This window comes from Dipodomys spectabilis, unplaced genomic scaffold (genome assembly GCF_019054845.1).
Source record: "Dipodomys spectabilis isolate Male_0828 unplaced genomic scaffold, ASM1905484v1 ptg000039l, whole genome shotgun sequence".
NCBI classification, from domain to species: domain Eukaryota; kingdom Metazoa; phylum Chordata; class Mammalia; order Rodentia; family Heteromyidae; genus Dipodomys; species Dipodomys spectabilis.
The window spans coordinates 13,555,241-13,573,546 of record NW_024870716.1 but is presented as its reverse complement, the minus strand read 5'-3'; the positions used below and the strand labels follow the sequence as shown (position 1 = coordinate 13,573,546).

Genomic DNA, 18,306 nt, shown 5'->3' with positions numbered 1-18,306 from the left:
ACTAAGCTTTCCCAAAGGTTGATTTTTATGTATAACCAACAAGATAAATATTGGAGAGAACACTCTCATGAGTAAATTTATGGTATGTGAATAATATCTCATAAAGATAGTTGTTTGCTTTTTTTCCTTATGAGGTGCTGGAGGTTAACCCAGGCCCTCATACAGGATAGGCCAACAATCTACTACTTGAGACCTGTCTATAGCCCTTTTGTATTTTACTTTTGAGACAGTGTCTCAATGCAGCCTTCTTCAAGGCTGGCTTCAAACTCACAATCTTCCTGCTGCTTTTTTTTTTTTTTTTTGTCGGTCATGGGACTTGAACTCTGGGCCTGGGTGCTGTCCCTCAGTTCTTCAGCTCAAGGCTAGCGCTCTACCACTTGAACCACTTGAGCCACTTCTGGTTTTCTGATGGTTTATTGGAGATAAGAGTTTCAGTGAAAGACTTTTCTGCCGGGGCTGGCTTTGAACTGCGATCCTCAGATTTTAACCTCCTGAGTAGCTAGGATTACAGGTGTAAGCCACTGGCACCAGCTTGCTTTTTTTTTTGTTAATCAGTCCTGGGGCTTGAACTCAGGGACTGGACACTGTACCTATGCTTTTTTGCTCAAAGCTAGTATTCTACCATGTTAGCCACAGCTCCACTTTTCAGTTTTTTGGTGCTTGACTGGAAGGAAGGAAGAGTCTCATGGACTCTCCTGCCTTGGCTGGCTTTATACTTGGTCCTCAGATCTCAGCCTCCTGATAGCCAGATTGCAGTTGAGCCACCAGTGCACAGCCACCTCTGCCTCTTTGAGTAGCTGGAATTATAGGTATTAAACACCTTTCCTGGCTTCATTAAGATCTTTCAAAGACAGAATATGGAGTTTTAAAGCTCTCATGGATTCTATATTAAGTGTTTCTATGCAGTGACCATAGAAACTGCATAGGCAGTTTCAGAAAGGGCTACCTTTTGACTTAAGGTACCAGAGACTTTTCCCTTCTTTTCCTGGAAAACTTACTGAAACATTTCCCACTTTAACCCAATTGTAGTGGGCAGGAGTTACTAGGACAGAGTTGTTGTACAACATGGATGGCTCACACCTTTAATCCTAGCTACTCAGGAAGCTGAGATCTGAGGATTGTAATTCAGAGCCAGTTCAGCAAAAAAATCAGAGATTCCAATTAACTAGCAAAAAGCTGGAAGTGGAAATGTAGCTCAAGTGTTATGGTGCCAGCCTTAAGTGAAAAAGCTAGCTAGCTAGTTGGATGGGTGGATAGTTTAATGGATTTTTTTTTTCTATTATCACTGAACCAAAGCCCTTACCTTGGCAGGAATATGGTGTAAGCTTGTATAAATAAAACTGTACGGGGCTGGGAAGGTGGCTCAGTGGTAGAGCGCTTGCCTTGCAAGCATGAGGCCCAGGGTTCGATTCCTCAGCACCACATAAACAGAAAAAGCCGGAAGTGGCGCTGTGGCTCCAGTGGTAGAGCGCTAGCCTTGAGCTGAAGAGCTGAGGGACAGCGCCCAGACCCAGAGTTCAGGCCCCGACCGGCAAAAAATAAATAAATAAATAAAACTGTACTATGTTGCTTGTTTAATCGTCTAAGAAGTCTTTTAGCATTTTACTTATATTAATATTCAACTCCACTAACTTTGAGTTAGTGCTATTATTCTTTTTTAATCTTTAAGTAGCTGAATATGGATTTTCTCTTCCAGCTTATGAGTATAATGCATCTTGGTCAATGTGTCACCTCTTTTCATTGTTCTCATCTCTCTCAATCCCACTCCTCCCCTCTAGTTCCCTGGTAACATTTTCACATATATACATTGAGTATTATGACTGTATTCACCTACCATCCTCTCTCCATTTGTCTGTCTTCCTCCCTGTCATTTGAAGGGGAATGGAGAAACCTGGAAAAATTATGGTAAGTGACGTAACTAAGGCTCAGAGAGACAAAGTACACATTTTATCTCATATGAAAGTCAATCTAAATTATAAACATACATGAAAACATATACAGAGCCGTCTGCATATGTATCCTAACACATTGACTAAAGGATGGCATACTCAGGGGGGTCCCAATGGTGGAATTCCTCAGAGCTACTAACTGTTTAACAAAATGAATACAGGAAGCTGAAACAGGTTTTGTTGTGGGGTAGGTAGAGTGCTTTATTCTTCAATAGGAAAGAAAAGAATCTAGAGATTGGGTAACTTAACCAAGTGTCTTTGAGCAGTGAGCGATATAAAGCCCCAGAGGCCTGACTGAGGGCTGTTTGGAATCCTTTCCATAGCTGCCTGGTATATGCCAGTAACACTTGAGAGTCTGTTCTAGAAATGTAACTGATTCAGGTTTAAAATCTCAAGGAACAGATACATAGCTTTCAAGGATAAAAGTAATGATAAATTGCCTTGGAAATTTTTGCCTTTTAAGTTCTAAGTTACAAGAGCTTTTTTTGTGTGTGCTGATACTGGGGTGGGACTCAGGGCTGCAGGAGTTCTTGCTTGCCTTTTTCTGCTGTAAGCTGGTGCTCTACTAATTGAGCCACAGTCCACTTCTGGCTTTTTGCTGGTTCATTGGAGATAAGAGTCTCACAAACTTTCTTGTCCAAGCTGGCTTTGAATTATGATCCTCAGATTTCAGCCTCCTGAGTAGCCAGGATTAGAAGCACATGAGCCCCTAGGTCATGGCCCTTAAAACATCTTGTTTAAATGAATTATCCCAAATTGTATTGTAAACAACAACACAAAGAAAGTTCTTAGTAAAAGCCTGATAAAAAATATGAAGTAGGCTGGGAAGGTGGCTCAGTGGTAGAGTGCTTGCCTTGCATGCATGAGGCCCTGGATTCGATTCCTCAGCACCACATAAGCAAAAAGAAAAAAGCCGGAAGTGGTGCTGTGGCTCAAGTGGTAGAGCGCTAGCCTTAAGCTGAAGAGCTGAGGGACAGCGCCCAGGCCCAGGGTTCAGGCCCCACGACCAGACCCAAAAAAAAAAAAAAAAAGTATGGGCTGGGAATGTGGCTTAGTGGTACAGTGCTTGCCTAGCATGCACGAAACCCTGGGTTCGATTCTAGTAACACATAAACAGATAAAGCTGAAGGTGGTGCTATGGCTCATGTTGATAAAGCTCTAGCCTTGAGCAAAAGTAGCTTTAGGGACAATGCCCAGGCCCTGAGTTCAAGCCCAAGGACTGGCAAAAAAGAAAAAAATGAAGTATATAGCTCAGTAGTTTACTTAACTGTTTGTGTATGTATACTAATCCTAAGGCTTGAACTCAGGATTTGCTCAAGTCTAGCTCTCTACCACTTGAGCTGCAGCTCTATTTCCGGCTTTTTTGCTGGTTCTTTGGAGATAAGAGTCTCTTGAACTTCGTTACCTGGTCTGGCTTCGAACCATAATCCTCAGATCTCAGCTCCCTGAGTAACTAGGATTACAGGTGTGGGCCACTGGCACCTGGCAAGTATTTTATTGTCCCTATTAATTTCTCAGTTATAAAAAAGATATCACAGCTTTATAAGATGATAATATTAGGGAAAGCTGGGTAAAAAACATACAGAGTTTTCTACTATAATATCTAGCAACTTTAAGCCTGAAATTATTTGAAGGTAGCTTTTTAAAAAATACAGAAGTGCCAGGCACTGGTGGCTCATGCCTGTAATCCTAGCTACTCAGGAGGCTGAGATTTGAGGATCGCAGTTCAAAGCCAGCCTAGGCGGGAAAAGTCCGTGAGACTGTAATCTCCAATTAAACACAAGAAAACTGGAAGTGTGCTATGGCTCAAGTGATAGAGTGCTAGCCTTGAGCTGAAGAGCTGAGGAACAGTGCCCAGGCCCAGAGTTCAAGCCCCATGACAAAAAAACAAAAAAAAACCCCACAAAACAGAAGCAATAGCTTGAGTGCTGGTGGCTTACACCTGTAATAGTAGCTACTCAGGCAGCTGTGATTTTAGGATCCAGGTACAAAACCAGCAGGCAGATAAATCTGAGAGACTCTTATTTCCAGTTAACCAGAAAAAAACAGAAATGGAGCTGTAGCTCAGATGGTAGAATGCCAGCTATGAGTAAAACATCAAGACATCAAGTGAGAGGATGGGGCCCTGAGTGCAAGTTCAGTGTGCACACACACACACACACACACACACACCACACACCTGACCAAAAATAATTTGTTGTAAGATCTTAGTTTTAAGAAATTTAGAGGGGCTGGGAAGTTGGCTCAGTGGTAGAGCGCTTGCCTTGCATGCATGAGGCCCTGGGTTCGATTCCTCAGCACCACATAAGCAGGGGAAAAAAAAGCCGGAAGTGGTGCTGTGGCTCAAGTGGTAGAGCGCTAGCCTTGAGCTGAAGAGCTGAGGGACAGCGCCCAGGCCCAGAGTTCAGGCCCCACAACCGGACCAAAATAAAAGAAATAATTTAGAAGCCAGGCGCCGGTGGCTTACACCTGTAATCCTAGCTACTCAGGAGGCTGAGCTCTGAGGATCGAGGTTCAAAGCCAGCCCGGGCAGGAAAGTCCGTGAGACTCTTACCTCCAATAAACCACTAGAAAACCAAAAGTGGTGCTGTGGCTCAAGCGGTAGAGCGCTTGCCTTGAGTTGAAGAGCGCAGGGACAGCGCCCAAGCCCAGAGTTTAAGCCCTATGACCGCCAAAAAAAAAATAATAATTTAGAGAAAATTCAGGAAACTATTTTTGCTTAAGGAGATAACATACTATCTAACTTTTTTACTCTTAGAAATATTTTATATTAGGTTAATGTTCTCCACTTCCTCTTTCTCACTTTCATAAAATATTTGTTATCAGTAGGTTGTGCCTAAAATAAGTGTTCTGTATTTATTTTCAGGGTGTATTTGAAAGTAGACTGGTTCTTATACTGACTGTGTGTCAGCTTCTGAATGATTGCTTTGGTGTGCCTGTCACATTACAAATATCAATGTTGGGGCTGGGAAGGTGGCTCAGTGGTAGAGCACTTGCCTTGCATGCCTGAGGCCCTGGGTTCAATTCCTCAGCACCACATAAGCAAAAAGAAAAAAACCAGAAGTGGCGCTGTGGCTCAAATGGTAGAGCGCTAGCCTTGAGCTGAAGAGCTGAGGGACAGCGCCCAGACCCAGAGTTCAGGCCCCACGACTGGACCAGAAAACAAAACAAAACAAATATCAATGTTGAAGGCATTGACCGTTGACATTATCATATTTATAATTCCTTTTTTCTTCTCCCTCCTTTTTTTTTCTTCTGTGGTAGTACTAATGCTTGAACTCAGAGCTTTATACTCTTGTTTAGCTTTTTCACTCATGGCTAGAGCTCTACTTGAGCCATAAGAGCTCCACTTTCAGCTTTTTGCTGGCTAATTGCAGATAAGAGTCTCATAGGCTTTTCTGCCAGTGATTGCTTTGAATTTTGTTCCTTAGATCTCAGACTTCTGAGTAGCTAGGATTACAGGTAGTAGCCATTAGCACCTGGTCACAGATGTATTTTGTGACCCAGCAAGTTCTTTTCAATAGAATTTTAGAGCACTAAGATTCTATTATCCAGTCAGAGCCTCAGGTACAGAGGGGAAGAATTGACAGTCATCATTGTAATGTACAACATTAATTTGGGGACAATCCCCACAGGAGATTTTGTTCATAATAGGAAAAGGAGTTCTGTCATTAAATAATACCTTTAAAATCACTGAGAAGGTCTTGTAGGTCTATTGACTTGTTTTGTTTTGTTTGGCCAGTACTAAGGTTTGAATTCAGTGCCTCACTCATATTTAACTTACTTGCTCAGCTGGTACTCTACCACTTGAACTACACCACCAGTCCTGTTTTTTTTCTGGTTAATTGGAAACGGTCTCATGGACTTTTCTGCTTGGATTGGCTTTGATCTGCAATCCGCAGATATCAGCTTCCTGAATAGCTAGGATTATAAGCATGAGCCATAGATACCTTTGAGAGGCATACTGATTTAAATGGTTCTCCTAATTTCATTCCAGTTTTCTGTGATTTCCCTAGGGAGATCTTTCTAGCATAGCCCAATCCATTGAGTATTTCCTTTTGTCCTCTTTTGCAGGATGACTTGCTGTCTTTGAAGGTTGTGAGTGTCCTGCACCATCTCAGTATCAAGAGGGCCATCCAGGTCCTAAGGATCAATAACTTTGAGCCAAACTGTCTCCGGAGGCGGCCGTCTGATGAGGTGGTGTGTCTGATAGGTGTTACTGCATAGGCATGTCCATACATGTGACTTCTGGATCTGCAAGAGTGAGGCCTATTTCCTCTTGGGTTTTGTCATGAAAGTCTCAATTTGTCCTGAAAGTCTCAATTTACTACTTGTTTTTGTGGTCCTATGTCCCTTCTTTCCTTAGGACAGGTCTGCTTGTAACTAGAACAAACTGAAATGGTCTTCATTTGTGCTACTTCCTTTTCATAGTTATATTCCTCCTGCCTCCTTACTTTTCACAGTTGAATATCACTATAGAGACTTGGCTTTTCTTTTTCATACTAGTGTATAAGGAAGCACAGTGGGCCATAGTGACTGAAAAGGCAGACAAATCTGAGAAACTCTTATCTCCAATTAACCAGCTGAAAGACAGAAGTGGCTCAAGTGGTAGTGTGCCCACATTAGTCAGAAAAGACAAGTGAAAGCACAAGGCTCTGAGTCTAGCACACACTAGAAAAAAGGAAGGAAGTTTAGTCGTGCCAGTGACTTCTGCCTATAGCTAGCTACTCAGGAGGCTGAGATCTGAGGATCGTGGCTTGAAGTTACTCAAAAAGCTGAAATCTAAGGATTGCAGTTCAATCTAGCCCAGGCAATAAAGTCCGGCCAGAAGTGGAGCTGTGGCTCAAGTGATAAATGCAAAACCTTGAGCAACTAAGCTGAGACAGTGCTTAGGTTCTGAGTTCAAGACTCCAGACTGGCACCAAAAAAGGCAGGGTGAGAGGGAGGGGGGGAGAAGAAGTGAAGTAAGCCAGGCCCAAAGAAACATAGGTCCCATGGTTTACCTTATTTGCAATAACTAGTACATGCCTAGGACAACCAAAAAAGGTCAAAAGCTATGTACATATGACCAGATAAGATGATGCTAAGCGAAATGAACCCCAAGATAGGGACATAAGAAGTTCTATCATTCTTGCTGTTGTTTTTAATGTACTTATAATGTACGATGTGACTTTTTTTGTTCGTTTCTTTTGTATGTTCTTCCCCCATAGTATAGCCCCTGTTTTCACTGTATTTTATTCCAGTGACCTGCATCTTGTATATACATTTTTTCTAATTTGGGGAGGGGAAGGGAAATAACAAAATGCTGAAATAAGGATACAGGTTGACCCACTGTAACAATGAGATGAACAAGACAATATGTTGAAAACTTTGGTCGGGGGAGGAATAGTAGGATAAAAACAAAGGAGGGGGTAACAATGCTTAATAGGAAATGTACTCATTACTTACTCATGGAACTGTGTAACTCCTCTAAACAGTATCTTTACAATAAAAAAAAATGTATTAAAAAAGGAATTTGAAATGAAAAAAAGAAGAAAATAAAAGGAAGCCTAATATTTGAGTATAAATTCTGTCAGAGAATTCAGGGTACAGATAGAAGGGAAAACTGGGAGTGAGAGAAGAGGTAACATTGTCCAAAAAGAAATGTACTCTTTACCTGACTTAAGTAATTGTTACCTCTCTGTACATCACCTTTATAATAACAATTTAAAAAAACTAAAGAGAATTCAAGTAGTGTGCTGGTGGCTCATGCATGTAATCCTAGCTTAGAAGGCTGAGATCTGAGGTTCAAAGCCAACCTGGGCAGGAAAGTCCATCAGACTCATCTCTAATTAACCACCCAAAAGCTGGATGGAAGTAACATGGTGGCTCAAAGTGGCAGAGTGCTAACCTTGAGTGCAAAAAGCTCAGGGACAGTGCCTAGGACCTGAGTTCAAGCCCCATAATTGACCCCTCCCCCCCCCCCCAAAAAAAGAATTCAAATTAGAATTCTTATTCTGTCCCACCAGACATTTCATGGGCTATTGTGTGATGATGTACTAGGCCTGTTAGAGCACATGTGCATGGTTAATACTGAAGTTCATGTCACCGTCAGCTGAAGCTTGTGGCATCTGTTGCAGAATAGCATCTCCCCTCCCGAAGTGCAGCAGTGGACTAATCACCGGGTGATGGAATGGCTGCGCTCTGTGGACTTGGCAGAATACGCCCCTAACCTCAGGGGTAGCGGTGTCCATGGTGGTCTTATGGTAAATTTAACCCTTATTTTGTTTCTCTAGTCTAATGTGTTAGGGTATTACAAAGTTGGGGGTTCCTAATCTGAAATCTGAACAGCTTCAAAATTCGGAAATCTTGCCAGGTGCTGGTGGTTCATGCCTGTAATCCTAGCTAATCAGGAAGCTGAGATCTGAGAATCACAGTTTGAAGCCAGCCTAAGCAGGGAAGTCCATGAATCTCTAACCAGCAAAGAAAAGGAAATGGAAGTGTGGCTCAAGTGGTAGAGTGGCAGCTTTGAGTGTAAAAGCCAAGAACACAAGGCCCTGACTTCAAGCTCCAGTACCCCTCTCCCACAAATTCAAAAAGGAAAAGAAGCAAAAACCAAAATGCATAGCACTTTAGATAAGGGGTACTTTCTTTTTCCATTTGCCTGTCATAATCCTTATTCAAGTTTCACAACCTTCTGCATTATTTCTAGTGACTTTTGGTTTCAGGGTATTTTTATTTCTACTGTGGAAATAAAATTTTAGATTACTTTCAAGCACTAATTAAAGATAAAAGCCATACCTACTGGGTGCTGGCTGGTGGCTTACTCCTGTAATCCTAGCTACTCAGAAGGCTGAGATCTAAAGAGCAAAGTCTGAAGCAAGATGAGGCAGGAAAGAGATTCTAGCAAAATGCAAACATACATAAACTATGAAAGCTTTTAACAATATTCATTTTTATCACAGGTTCTCGAACCTCGCTTTAATGTGGAAACCATGGCTCAGTTACTGAACATCCCCCCTAATAAGACCTTGTTGAGAAGACATTTAGCCACTCATTTCAACCTCCTGATTGGCTCTGAGGCCCAGCACCAGAAGCGAGACGCCATGGAGTTACCAGATTATGTACTTTTGACTGCCACTGCCAAAGTGAAGGTTGGTTCAAACTTGTACTTTATAATGTTTGTGGGAAGTTTACAAAGGCTTTTAAAGATATATCTAGCTTTAGAAAACAATTGAGAGTGCAACACTAGTGGCTCAAGCCTGTAGTCCCAGCTTCTCCAGAGGCTGAGATCCAAGGATCAATATTGGAAGCCAACCCAAGCAGTCAAATCCAAGAGACTCTTATCTCCATTTGACTAGCAAAAAGCCAGAAGTGAAGTTGTGGCTAAAGTAGTAGATTGCCAGCCTTGAACAAAAAGGCCAAAGTGAAGTGCAAGGCTCTGAGTTCAAGCCCTAATACCGGCACAAAGAGAAAAGAATTTTTTCTCCAAGAGTGGGAATTCTTTTACCCAGTCACTGAGTCAGTTATGGAAGTAGAACAGGCAAATAAAATAGTCATAGCCTTACCCAAAATGAATAAGAACCATGTTTTTCTGCTGAGCTTATATAGAAAAACTTTGCTATATTGGATTTGGCTCTGAAAAACCCTACTGTGTTAAATCCTTTTTAATGGACTTGGTGTACCTTGCTTATCCAGTTAGTGAGAGTGGATAAGAGGAATATGGTTCATCTTCTACAAGAGCACAGAGTGGGGATGGCCATTTGGTAGGGATTTTCTTTTTTTTTTCTTCCTTTTTTTTTTTTTATTGTAAAATACCGTATAGAGGGATTACAATTACATGGGCAAGATAACGAGTACATTTCTTTTTTTTTTTTTTTTGGGTCCAGTCGTGAGGCCTGAACTCTGGGCCTGGGCGCTGTCCCTCTGCTCTTCAGCTCAAGGCTAGCGCTCTACCACTTGAGCCACAGCGCCACTTCCGGCTTTTTTTCTTTTTGCTTATGTGGTGCTGAGGAATCGAACCCAGGGCCTCAGGCATGCAAGGCAAGCGCTCTACCACTGAGCCACCTTCCCAGCCCACGAGTACATTTCTTATCAAGCATTGTTGCCTCCTCCTTTGTTTCCTCTTCCCATCCCTTCCCATCTCCTACCATCTTCCCCCCCTCCCCCCCCCCAACTTGGAAGGGATTTTCTAGATGGACAGGACATGGTCCACTTGCTGATCCAGTGGGCCACAGTAAAATTCTAGAGGACAGTTCATATGATACCTCAAGTAGTCTAGAGCAGTCATTGCTTCTGTCTTTTAGAGTTTCCATCTGGGAGGGAAGAAAGGGGAACTGTTACTAGGTAAGGATAGAAAATGATGGACATAACATGGCAGACAGCATGTAGTACATCATGGTGCCTTGGGCTGTTACTCAAATACTTCTTCCCATGGTGGCTCGGGCTCTTGCTCATAATGGCCTTTTTTTCCCCCTGTCCCAGCTTGAACTCAGGGCCTGGGCACTGTCCCTAAGCTCTTTTTTTTCAAGGCCAGCACTCTTTATCACTTGAGCCATAGCACCACTTCCAGCTCTTTCTGAGTAGTTTATTGGAGATAAGCATCTCACAGACTTTCCTGCCCTGGCTGGCTTCAAATTGCCTCCGCTTCCTGAGTAGCTAGGATTGCAGGTGTGAGCCACTAGCGCTCAACTATAATGACCTTTCTTTTTAATGACCTTTCTTTTTCCCACAATGCTTCAGGCTCCTGTTCAAATGCCTCTTCTACCCACAATGCCCCAGGTTGGTAGTGAGGCAGTCCCTGGTGTGTTATTGGCCTTGACCAATCCGACTTACTTCCATGCCTCTACCCTGTGGTAGGGACCAATGAGGGATCCAGGTTCCCACGTGGACTCTCATGCTCATTCGTGTCCTAGGATAGGAGGAGAATTAATAAACATAAAGGCTACTTTCCTGGGGAATTCCTTGGACTCCAGCCCCTGAGACACCCTTTATGGAGACACCCTTTTTTTCCACTTTTAATAAACTTATTACTTTACTACAAAAAGAAAAATTCATCTTCTGAGATTCATGGCAAGGAATAATAGGATATTTGATGCACTGTTCACATGGCTCTGGTGCCTTTTTTTTTTTTTTTTTTAAGTGCTGGTCCTGGGATTTGAACTCAGGGATTAGGCATTGCTCCTGAACTTTTGTGCTGAAGGCTAGCACTTTACCACTTGAGCCACAGTTCTATTTCTAGTTGGGTTTTTTGTTGTTGTTGTTGTTGTTGTTTTATTTTTTTGTGGCCAGGGGGCAGCGGGGCATTGATAGTAGTTGGAGAAAAGAGTCTCACAGACTTTCCTGCCAGGTTGGCTTTGAACCATGATCGTCATAACTCAGCCTCCTAGTAACTAGAATTATACCCATGAGCCACTAGCACCTGGCTTCTGGTGCTCTTTTTGTTATGCGATATAACCACGTGGTTGCTTTTCTCTCTGAGGTGGGATGGGCAATTTAACTACACCTGTTCTCTTCTCAGGCCCCTGTCCTGTGAATTTTATCAAATTCCTGATTCTCTTTGTTTGCATTCAAGCCAAAGAAACTGACCTTCAGCAATTTTGGCAATCTGAGAAAGAAAAAGCAGGAAGATGGAGAAGAATATGTTTGTCCAATGGACCTGGGACAAGCATCAGGCAATGCCTCTAACCAGGCCTGTAATACTGACCTGGACCTACACTTGTATGATGAGGATGATTTGGACCGGCTAGAGCAGGTAAATAAGACACTGCACAATGCTTTTCAGCTGCACAGATGCTGAGAGGGAAATTTTCACCTAATACCTAAAACCCTCTTGTTTCCATTTCACATAACATCTATTAACCAGGATATATGTTCTTCAAATGCCTACCAACACTTGCAGTTGCTTACTTCATTCTATCTACCTATGATGTTCATTCTGTTATCACAGCATATAGTTTATATTCATGTTTGCTGTCCACATTGTAGAGGTAAGAAAACAGCATAATTGTGTTCTATTGCTCCTGCCCCATTCAGTGTCATTCATGTCAATTCTGCTTAGTTTTCATGAGATAATGGATATGAATAGGTACAGTGTGATTTGCTCTCTGCAGATGGAAGATTCTGAAGGGACAGTAAGACAGATCGGTGTATTCTCTGAAGGCATCAACAATCTCACAGTAAGTTTGTAAGACACAGGTGAATGACTGGATATGTGACTCTAATGATCGCTGCTAAAATCACTCCAAAGAACTACATGGCATGGGTTACTGGTGGATCCCACCTATAATCCTAGCTACTTAGTTGGCTGGGGTTTGAGGATCAGATTTCAAAGACAGCCTAGGAAGGAAAGTCCATGCATGAATGAGTAAATACTTAAAAAAAAAACAGCAACAAAAACTACACAAGACTAGGTGTTGGTGGCTCACACCTTTCATCTTAGCTACCTAGGTTAAAGTCTGGATAGGAAAGTGTGTGAGACTCTTAGCTCCAATTAATCAGTAAAAATCCAGACGTGGAGCTGTAGCTCAAGGGATAGAGTGCCAGCCTTCAGTGAAAAAGCCAAGTGAAAGGATGAGGTACTGAACTCAGTCCTCCCCAAAGTAAGTAAATTATCCTAAAGAACTTCATGGGGAGAGGCACTAGTGGCTCACTACTCAGTTCCCAGCTACTCAAGAGGATGAGATCTGAAGATCATAGTTCAAAGCTCCCCTCCCTAGGAAAGACCCACACACATACCCTGAGACTCTTATTTCCAATTAACCAGCAAAAAGACAGAAGTGGAGGTATGGCTCAAGTGGTAGAGTTACAGCCTTGAATAAATGACACCAAGTAAGTGTGTAAAGGCCCTGAACTCAAGCCCCAGTACTGGCACATGAGTGAGTGAATGAATGAATAAGTAAATTTATATATATATTTATATATATATATATATAATTGCCTGGGTGTTAGAGGATGAGTGATGCTGTCTGAGCACAGCGCGTGTCTCTGGTAACCATCTGCTTCCGCCTAGTATATGCTGAAAGAAGACGACATGTTTAAGGACTTCGCTGCCTGCTCCCCAAGTGCCAGCATTACTGATGAAGACTCCAATGTCTGATGTCGCCCCAGAGCCATTTCCTCTTTCTTCCACTTAAGTGTTCAGATGCAGCACCCAGTGACACATTGTATATTGTTCATGGTTCAAGTTTCACATCTACAGGTGGAAATGAAAAGCAGGGGACCTGGGCCTATTTTGAAGATGCCATGAAAAACAAGACACAGGCAAATAGGAGCATAATTGTTTTCATTCTATTTAATGTAAAAAAAAAAATCTGTATCTGTGAAATATCCCATGTAAAGTAGTGCATTTAAGGTGAGCGTTTCTACTCCCTGGCATGGAGGTGTGAGGAGAAGACATAAGCATGTGTGACTGTATGTGCCTGCCAAATTACAAGTGTTCTGCCACTTGTCTCTTACTGGCTTATTTTTATATATTTTTCTAAATGTATATATACCGTGCATAGAAACTAAATCTTTTATTTGTGACCTAAGGAAGGTAATGAAAGGATCATATGAAAACAAAAGCAAAAGGCAAGAATCTAAATTTTCATATGCCAGCAGTTCCTGAGGAGGGCAGGTGATCTTTTCTTTCTCCACAGTTGTATGTCACAGCCATGGTCCTCCAGACTCAGTATACATGAAATCTACTTCTCTGATAACACATTAAATTGATGATAGTTTATAAGAGCTTTACCCTTAAAAAAAAAAAAAAAAGAATTTTGGCCTCAATCTTGGATCCATTCACGCGCGCGTGCATGTGTGCGTGTATGTGTGTATGTGCGTGCACGCGTGCGAACATGTGTGCGCACATGCTAATACTGAGACTTGAATTGGGCCTAGGTAACGTCGCTAAACTTTTTCACTCAAGACTGGTACTCTACCACTTGAGCTACACCTCTGTTTCTGGCTTTTTGTTAGTTAATTAGAGATAAGAGTCCCATAGACTTTCCTTCCTAGACTGGCTTTGAACCTCAGTCCTCAGATCTCAGTCTCCTGAGTAACTAAGATTACTGGTGTGAGCCATCAACACTGGGAGATCTATTTGCTTTTTTTGAAATAACTTGAGTGGCATTCATAGAACATCGTTTTGAAAGCATCCAGAAGCATTCAACAGCTTCCTTTTTTAAAAAAAAAAAAAAAAAAGTGTACACACAAGCCAGGTGCCAGTGGCTCATGCCTGTAATCCTAGCTATTTTGGAGGCTGAGATCTGAGGATCCCAGTTCAAAGCCAGCTGGGGCAGGAAAATACATCAGACTCATCTCCAATAAACAATTCAGAGCTGAGGGACAGCGCCCAGGCCCAGAGTTCAAGCCCCATGACTGACAAAACACACACATACACACACACACACACACACACACACACGAAATAATTTCTAATAAAATCAGAAGCAAAACAAAAACCTTCACACTGATTTCTTATTTCCTCTTTGCTGGATAAGAACATTAACTACTAACAGTTTGCCTAAACATATTCATTGTACATTTCTCAACTGCCAATGAATGGGGCTTTTATTTCTTTTTTTTTTGGGGGGGGGCAGGGGGTCCGGTCATGGGGCCTGAACTCTGGGCCTGGGCACTGTCCCTCAGCTTTTCAGCTCAAGGCTAGCACTCTACCACTTGAGCCATAGCGCCACTTCTGGCTTTTTTTTTTTTTCTGCCTATGTGGTGCTGAGGAATCGAACCCAGGGCCTCATGCATGCAAGGCAAGCACTCTACCACTGAGCCACCTTCCCAGTGGGGCTTTTATTTCTATCACAATTCAAAAAAAAATTTTTTTTGGTCCCTGGTGGCTTGAACTCTGGGCCTGGGCACTGTCCCTGCGCTCTTCAGCTCAAGGCGAAAAGCTCTACTGCTTGAGCCACAGTGCCACTTCCAGTTTTCTAGTGGTTGTGGACTTTCCTGCCCGGGCTGGCTTTGAACCATGATCCTCAGATCTCAGCCTCCTGAGTAGCTAGGATTACAGACGTGAACCACCGGTGCCTGGCCACAATTCAAATTTTTGAGGCTGAAAATTTAGTTTTTGCTTGTTTGGTTGTGTGCGTGTGCGTGTGTGTGTGTGCGCGCGTGCACATGCACACACGCACGCACACGCTACTATTGGAGCATGAACTTGGTCTGGGCGCTGTCCGTTAGCCTTTTTGCTGACACGCTACCACTTGAGCCCTAGTTCCACTTTGGAGATAAGAGTCTCATGGATTTCCCTACCTAAGTTGGCTTCAAATTGTGATTCTCAGATCTCAGCTTCCTGAGTTGCTAGGATTACAGATATGAGCCACTGATGCCCTGCAAAAACTTGTTTTATAATGGCTATTTTATTAGATAAAATATAGTTCATGTTTTTCTGCAACACAAGGCCAAATATTCTTTATAAAGCAAATTGAAAGCTGCAGCAAAAAAATGTTACTATTGTGTTTTTTAAGAGATATTAGGAAAAAATAACTATTTTTCATCAAGGGCTATTCACATTAGCCTATTGTGGAAAAGACAGTTTCATACATTGGGATGTTGGTGGGCAGTTGAGTTTATGCCAATGAACTTGGCTATAAACTATTTTTGAATATCAATGGATTATTATATTGTCGGCAGTTTACCAAAGTATTCATCAAGGAACTTGTAACATTAGGTTATTATTTATGGATAACTAAAATGAGTTCATGCTAACAATGATTTCCTTTTATCATTTATTGGATAACTATTGGGTTCTTTATTGGGGTTTTTCATGCAAATATGTGTTACCATATGAAAAAATGTGTTCTTAGAACCTGGTCAAAAATACCAGGAGACTGTTGTACATGCCAAATATTCTTTATATCTTATGACAGTATGAATGCCTGATGAGATGTGATTAGGTTGAAAACATTGGCAATGTATTCTCTACCACATATAATATATACTGGTGTTACCGTACAAAAAGAAATAAAGCCAGTTGATAATTGTTTCATGTTTTTAATTGTCATTATTCATTTATTTTTTGTTCACAACATGGGAGCCAGGTGCTGGTGTTTCACTCCTGTAATCCTATCTATTCAGGAGGCTGAAGCTCTAAGGATGGAGGTTTGAAGCCAGCCAGGGTAAAAACATCTGAGAGAATCTTATCTCCAGCAAAAAGCTGGTAGTGGAGGTGTGGCTAGATAAGTTTGAAAAAAGCTAAGCCACTATGAGGCCCTGATTTCAAGCCCCAGTTCTGGCACAAAAATAATAGACTTGATTTTTGTTCTAGAAAATGATAATACCAACTCTTTGTAGTTGTAAAGTCCATGAATTAATTTGAGTTGGGTTCATAATGTATCAACAGAGAGAAAATTGAGGTCTTTATTGAGCTAACAAATGAGGTATTATGATAGAAGGGATGTAAGGAAATCAAATGACTGACGCACAAATTTGATGAGATGAGTTGTAGAAGCAGGCACAGGCTCTACCCTGCATGCTTTCTAGAAACAACAGCCCCGACCTGCTATTCTCCCTGAGTGCCAGAAGGGGAGAGACAATCGAAAATATTAAAAGTAGAGTGAAGCTGGGTACTTGTGGCTCACCCTTGTAATCCTAGCTAATCAGGGTCCTGGTTCAAAGCTAGCTGTGCAGAAAAGTCTGTGAGACTTTCATCTCCAGTTAATCAGGTTTGATTCAAGTAGAAGAACACTAGCCTAGAGTGAGAAGGCTGAGAGTTCAAGGCTTAGTATGTGCACATGTGCACATTACAGTGAGTAAGGCCTAGTGCTGAACAACAGATGTTTTTGTGAAATTTATTATGTAACTTAATAAACCAGCAGGAATCTGTATGACACACTCCCAATTCTCAAACAGAATACTCTCGTGTTTGTTTAGCCAAATGTCTATATGCTTAGCTCCACAGAGGGACCCAGGCACTTAGCCAACTGGGATCATATTTAATAGATGGGAGTTGGTAGTTCTTTTATTCTGTAAAAGAAGCAATTCTCCATGTGTGTGTCCTAGACATTTCAAAGTGGTGTTGATTGGGCCCCAAACCATGGGACAGAAAGCATCTCAGCCACTGGCCTTGAATGACAGCATTTGTGAGGGATCCAGTGAGGCCATCATCCATGCAGCTCAGAAACTGAAGGAATATCTGGGTGTCGAGTATCCCTTGTGCAGCCTATGCCCTGCTTTGAGTACACTCAATGAGATCTTCTTAATCTCCTTCATCACCTTCTGCCAAGAAAGGGGGCTTGGAGAGTGGGTCACCACCACCAAAATGACCAAGCACCAAGCCTTTCTGTTTGGGACAGACTGGATTTGGACCTTTTGGGGACCTGATAAACAAATAAAGCTTCAGATTGCAGTACAGACTCTACAAATGGCGTCCCTTCCTCCCATAGGACCGAAGCCTTGCAATTCCTTCAATCCAGATGCCCAAGTGCAAGAGTCTTGGAAGAAGAGCAGGTTTGACCAACTGGAAGAGTTTTGTGATCTGATTGGAGAGGATTGCCTGGGCCTGTTCATCATCTTTGGTACACCAGGAAAACCCAAAGACATCCGGGCAGTGGTCCTGGACAGTGTCAGGAACTGGACAGTAAAGAGTCAGCTGCCAGGAAGGAAGGTTGTAGAACATTTTGTCTTAGAAACCAATGACTGCCTCTCTATCAAAGAGCTTCTTGGAAACTGTCTGAGTAAGGAAAATGGGCTGAGAAAGGTGGGCAAGGTGTATATTAGCATCCTCTGAACTGGGTATGTGTGTTGGGTGTGGCTGGCCCTTTATTAAGGGGGAAAGGGCTTTTTATTCTTTTAAGCAAAAAGTCACCTGTTAAGTGAAGACAGCATGGGATTTTTTTCCTTCCTCAAATGATGTACCTAGGTGGAAACAGCCTCGTGTCACAATGATGGAGAGAAACAAAAGCTGGTTAATTGAATTTTAGGGAAAAAAGAAAGTTGAATCTGCATGCATTTGTTCAATAATAAGAATGGGAGACTGGGGAGGTGGGGAGGGAAGTGATAGGGCAAAAACAAAGGAGGGGGTAACAATGCTTGACAGGAAATGTACTCACTCATGTAACTAACCCCTCTGTACAGTATCTACAATAAAAATATTTTTTAAAAAAGAATGGGAGATATAGACTGTGATAGACAATTTGCTCCAGGAAAGTTAGAATGAACTTGTGACTTTAAATGAGCATCATTATTCCACAATACTGGGAAATTATGTAATCACTTAATCACAATTTAAAAAAAAAAAAGAAAAAAAACCTCGGGGAAGGTAGGGAGGGAAGGGATGGTAGGGGGAAAACAATGGAGGGGGTAACAATGCTCAATAGGAAGTGTACTCATTACCTTGCTCATGTAACTGTAACCTTCTGTATAGTATCTTTACAATAAAAAA

At 42.0% G+C, this 18,306-nt stretch overlaps 2 protein-coding genes across 4 annotated transcripts in view; both read left to right on the top strand.

Moving 5' to 3' along the window:
* The window catches only part of Ppfibp1 (PPFIA binding protein 1), a 125,329-nt gene extending 112,178 nt beyond the window's left edge, over positions 1 to 13,151 (top strand). For all 3 annotated transcript variants that reach the window (XM_042677583.1, XM_042677585.1, XM_042677584.1), the window contains 6 exons: positions 6,024 to 6,146; positions 8,069 to 8,194; positions 8,894 to 9,082; positions 11,503 to 11,682; positions 12,041 to 12,106; positions 12,940 to 13,151. In XM_042677583.1, the coding sequence (XP_042533517.1) occupies positions 6,024 to 6,146; positions 8,069 to 8,194; positions 8,894 to 9,082; positions 11,503 to 11,682; positions 12,041 to 12,106; positions 12,940 to 13,026 (771 nt within the window). In that variant the 3' untranslated portion in view covers positions 13,027 to 13,151. The remainder of the gene's footprint in view (positions 1 to 6,023; positions 6,147 to 8,068; positions 8,195 to 8,893; positions 9,083 to 11,502; positions 11,683 to 12,040; positions 12,107 to 12,939) is intronic.
* Positions 13,152 to 16,639: 3,488 nt separating this feature from the next.
* On the top strand, positions 16,640 to 17,891 carry Rep15 (RAB15 effector protein). Its single transcript, XM_042677701.1, has one exon. The coding sequence runs from the start codon at positions 16,960 to 16,962 to the stop codon at positions 17,650 to 17,652; it is 693 nt and encodes a 230-aa protein (XP_042533635.1). The 5' UTR covers positions 16,640 to 16,959; the 3' UTR covers positions 17,653 to 17,891.
* The last annotated feature ends 415 nt before the right edge of the window (positions 17,892 to 18,306 follow it).

Coding starts and splice junctions, on each gene's coding strand:
- Rep15 (XM_042677701.1), top strand. CDS start 16,960: ATGGGACAGAAAGCATCTCAGCCACTGGCCTTGAATGACAGCATTTGT.